Genomic DNA, 3,425 nt, shown 5'->3' on the forward strand with positions numbered 1-3,425 from the left:
CACAGAGGGTTAAGCAGAGATCCTCAGTGGACAAAGCTGTTTGAGGGTCCCCAGCTGCATCATTCAATAGAAGGCACTTAGATAGAAAGCGCATAGAAAAGAGTGCCTCTGCGAATATGTGTAAATGAATGAATGTGGCAAGTTGTGTAAAGCGCTTTGAGTGCTCAGACTAGAAAAGCGCTATGTAAGAACCAGTCCATTTACCATCAGCCTGCACGCTAGCAGGGAGCATGTCAGTAGCCTCCGGCACTTTGGCATCCGGTCCCAGTTTAGTCCTGTCTGGGGGTCAGGTCATAGCAGGAATGAGGCACCTGCTCCAAGCAGGACCCAAGCAGCCACAGGAGACAATCTTCTGTCACTACATGGTTTTATTTATAGAAAGGAAAAAAAACAACAACCACACAGGACAGTCAGCACTTCAGGGTGAGCCGAGGCCAAAATAATAAACAAATAGACAAAATAATAAACACGGGGAAGCAAGTAAACCTCTGTCACAGGCAGTTCTCCAGGTACCGCAAAAACAAGTATATATGACAACGGCTATAACACTATGCCTTTATGGTATACTCTGAAATAAATATTTTTCATTGCGATTTACGATTATCCCCCTTTGTTCTTCAGACACTTTAAATGATCTTGCACATATATAAAACTGGTCAGAAAATCCAGTAAAATCACCGAAAACTTTTACAGGTAAATCTGAACAAGCAGAACAAAGATGATATCAGGTTTTTCCTCTTTTATTTTACTTATGAACATAAAATGTCAGTGAAGTTTCCACACAGAGTGCATTTTGTAATGGGTGTTAATCATTTGCCTTAGACGAATTCTCTGAGATATATAATTTGTAAATTACATGTAAAAATAAAAAAAAATTTATTTTTTAGTGCCAAAAAACTTGAAATATAAAAAGATTTAAGGCACAAAAAGCAACTTCCTATCACTCAGTGTCATGATGATGCAACAGTTCAATAATAGTTTCTTACCAATTTTAAAAAAAACAAAAAATATGTTCTCTCTCTGTGAAATGCTCTTAAACGGTCAATGTTTAATTTTTAATTTACAGTGCATATTGGAGTCGGCCTGCATAAAATTGTTTTAGATGATTTTATATCATTTGGTCTGAAATTTAACTTTGACCAAAAGTGAACATGTGTGTGATAAATGTGGAGCTGTATGAATTCTATGTGACAGAGCTGTTAAAGTGTGTAAAATTAACAAAATGCTAATTTTATCATTTGCTGGAGAACATCACATTTATTAATTATTCCCTTTTAAAAGTAATATGTTGTCCATAAACAAGAAAACACATATAATGAATTTACACATTTTTATTAATAATATGTATGAAGCACATCACAAATGTTTGTTGTTGTTGTTTTTAACTCAACTCTTTATTTCAGTTTGTTTTTCTGAAACAGTCACAGCACAGGAACATGCGTTAATATAAATGCTGAAACATGAATCTATTCGCATTTACTCACATATTAAAATAAAGTAATTCTTAGCAGAACCATAATCCCTATTTAATTCTTTTAAGTTGATAATAAAATAACCTTTTTATTAGAAACGGCACAGATTCTTTTACACTATTTTCTTTGTCATATGACATTTATCTAATTAGGCATGATAAGTTTCTTAGGATACACTTTCTAATTTCAGGTAACTTTAAACCATACATGAGAGGATTTAAAATGGGGGGAATCACAACAAACTCCAGTGACAGAATGATGCCCAGAAATGGATTCAGCTCTTCAAGGTCAATTCTGCTGAGGGCAACATCACAAAACACAGTAATGGAATAATTGACAAAAGTAACAATGTGTGGCAGGCAGCTCTGTATGACTTTGCTCTTGAACAGTGACGAGCGCTTCCTACAAACCAGGAAAATTCGCATATATGTATACAAGACAAAAGCAAGTGGCAGAAACACTGTGGTTACGCTCACAAACATGCCAATAATATTATTGATCACTGTAGGGACACATGACAATTTTACAACAGGCCAGTTGGCACAAAATACCTTAGGTATCTTATTGCCACACAGTGGAAGTCTGGAAGCCAAATAAACACAGGCTGCAACTGAAAAGGCTGGATAGATCCATGCAAAAGCGAGCAACTTGGAGATCACCCTTGAAGTTAGTTTGCTGTGGTAATGCAAAGGCTGGCATATAGCAACAAAGCGATCATATGCCATTATGCCTAAAATAGTAAGCTCATAGGATGCATAGGTGTAAATGATATAGATCTGAGTGTAACAAGCCGAACGTGCAATCAAGTTTGAGTCAGACAGAAGATCTCTTAGAAATCTGAAGAAAAATCCACCAGAGCCATACAGAGAGTTAATTGAGAGGCACATAATAAAAATATACATAGGCTCGTGTAAGGTTTTCTCTCTTGATATTACCACTATTATGACAAGATTCGCTGAGATAATAAACGTATACAAGAGTAAAAACAAAACAAATGCCAGATAGCGGAACTTTCCTATGTACACAAACATCGTCAGATTAAAATATAGTGGATGGGAATTGTTTTCCATTTACCCCATAGGCAATGGGCAGTACCACAGATGAGCAACAGAGAACAACACAATTTAACAGAAATATTTTCAAACCAACCAATTATGTAAAACAACAGGTTAAAAATATTTGTAATAAATCTGGACAAGTTAGAAAATAAACAACTTTTAGTCTCAGTTATATTTAAAATATAAATTCAGCGTTTCTAAGCCTCACCACAACTGAAAGTCCTTTGTGTTGTCAGTGTGTGTGGTCTGTGGAACAGCAGGTAACCACTGAGGATTAAGAGCAGTGCTGAGCGCCTCTTTATGATGGCAGCTGACAGTCATCGTTCCATGGAGAATCTAAAACAATGATAGTTTACTTTATTGATGATTGCACTTGTGTACAAAAATACAAATAAGTACACAGTATTATCATGATTCACTCACCAGACACTTTCTCAGTTACACCATGTTCATATCCAGTTTGAGCCTTTTTTTAACTTCAAAAATGCCTTAATTCTTTATTTTAGAGGTTCCATATTAATATGATAGCATCACAGAGTTACTGCAGGTTTGTCTGCTGCACGTCCATGATGCAGAACCTGCCATTCCACTGCATCTGAACAGTGCTCTTATGGACTGCAATCTAGTCACTGTGGAGGAAACCAACATGATCCCGTCTTTGTGACATGGCATGTTAACCTGTTGGAAATACCCATCAGAACATGAGCACACTATGGTCATAAAGGGACGGACATGGTCAGCAACAATTTGCTTGGTAAGTTATGATGGTATCAACCCTGGTCCAAGTTCCCACTGCATTAAGGCTGTTTGTGACAAGGATGACGCATGACAGGTCCAGAGGTTTGATTTGAGAGCCAACTTTATTCACACAGTGCGGCCTGCAGCTCTCAGCAGC

General features: G+C 36.9%; 1 protein-coding gene across 1 annotated transcript; it reads right to left on the reverse strand.

Moving 5' to 3' along the window:
• Window positions 1-1,612: 1,612 nt before the first annotated feature.
• On the reverse strand, window positions 1,613-2,542 carry LOC147312071 (olfactory receptor 6N2-like). The gene has a single exon (XM_086267477.1). It carries the CDS (start codon window positions 2,540-2,542, stop codon window positions 1,613-1,615), a length of 930 nt encoding a protein of 309 aa, XP_086123603.1.
• Window positions 2,543-3,425: the final 883 nt, after the last annotated feature.

This window comes from Aulonocara sp. 'chitande type north' Nkhata Bay, linkage group LG16 (genome assembly GCF_057382095.1).
Source record: "Aulonocara sp. 'chitande type north' Nkhata Bay isolate Kocher_YH1m ecotype deep benthic linkage group LG16, A_spYH_male_GT1.1, whole genome shotgun sequence".
NCBI classification, from domain to species: Eukaryota; Metazoa; Chordata; class Actinopteri; order Cichliformes; family Cichlidae; genus Aulonocara; species Aulonocara sp. 'chitande type north' Nkhata Bay.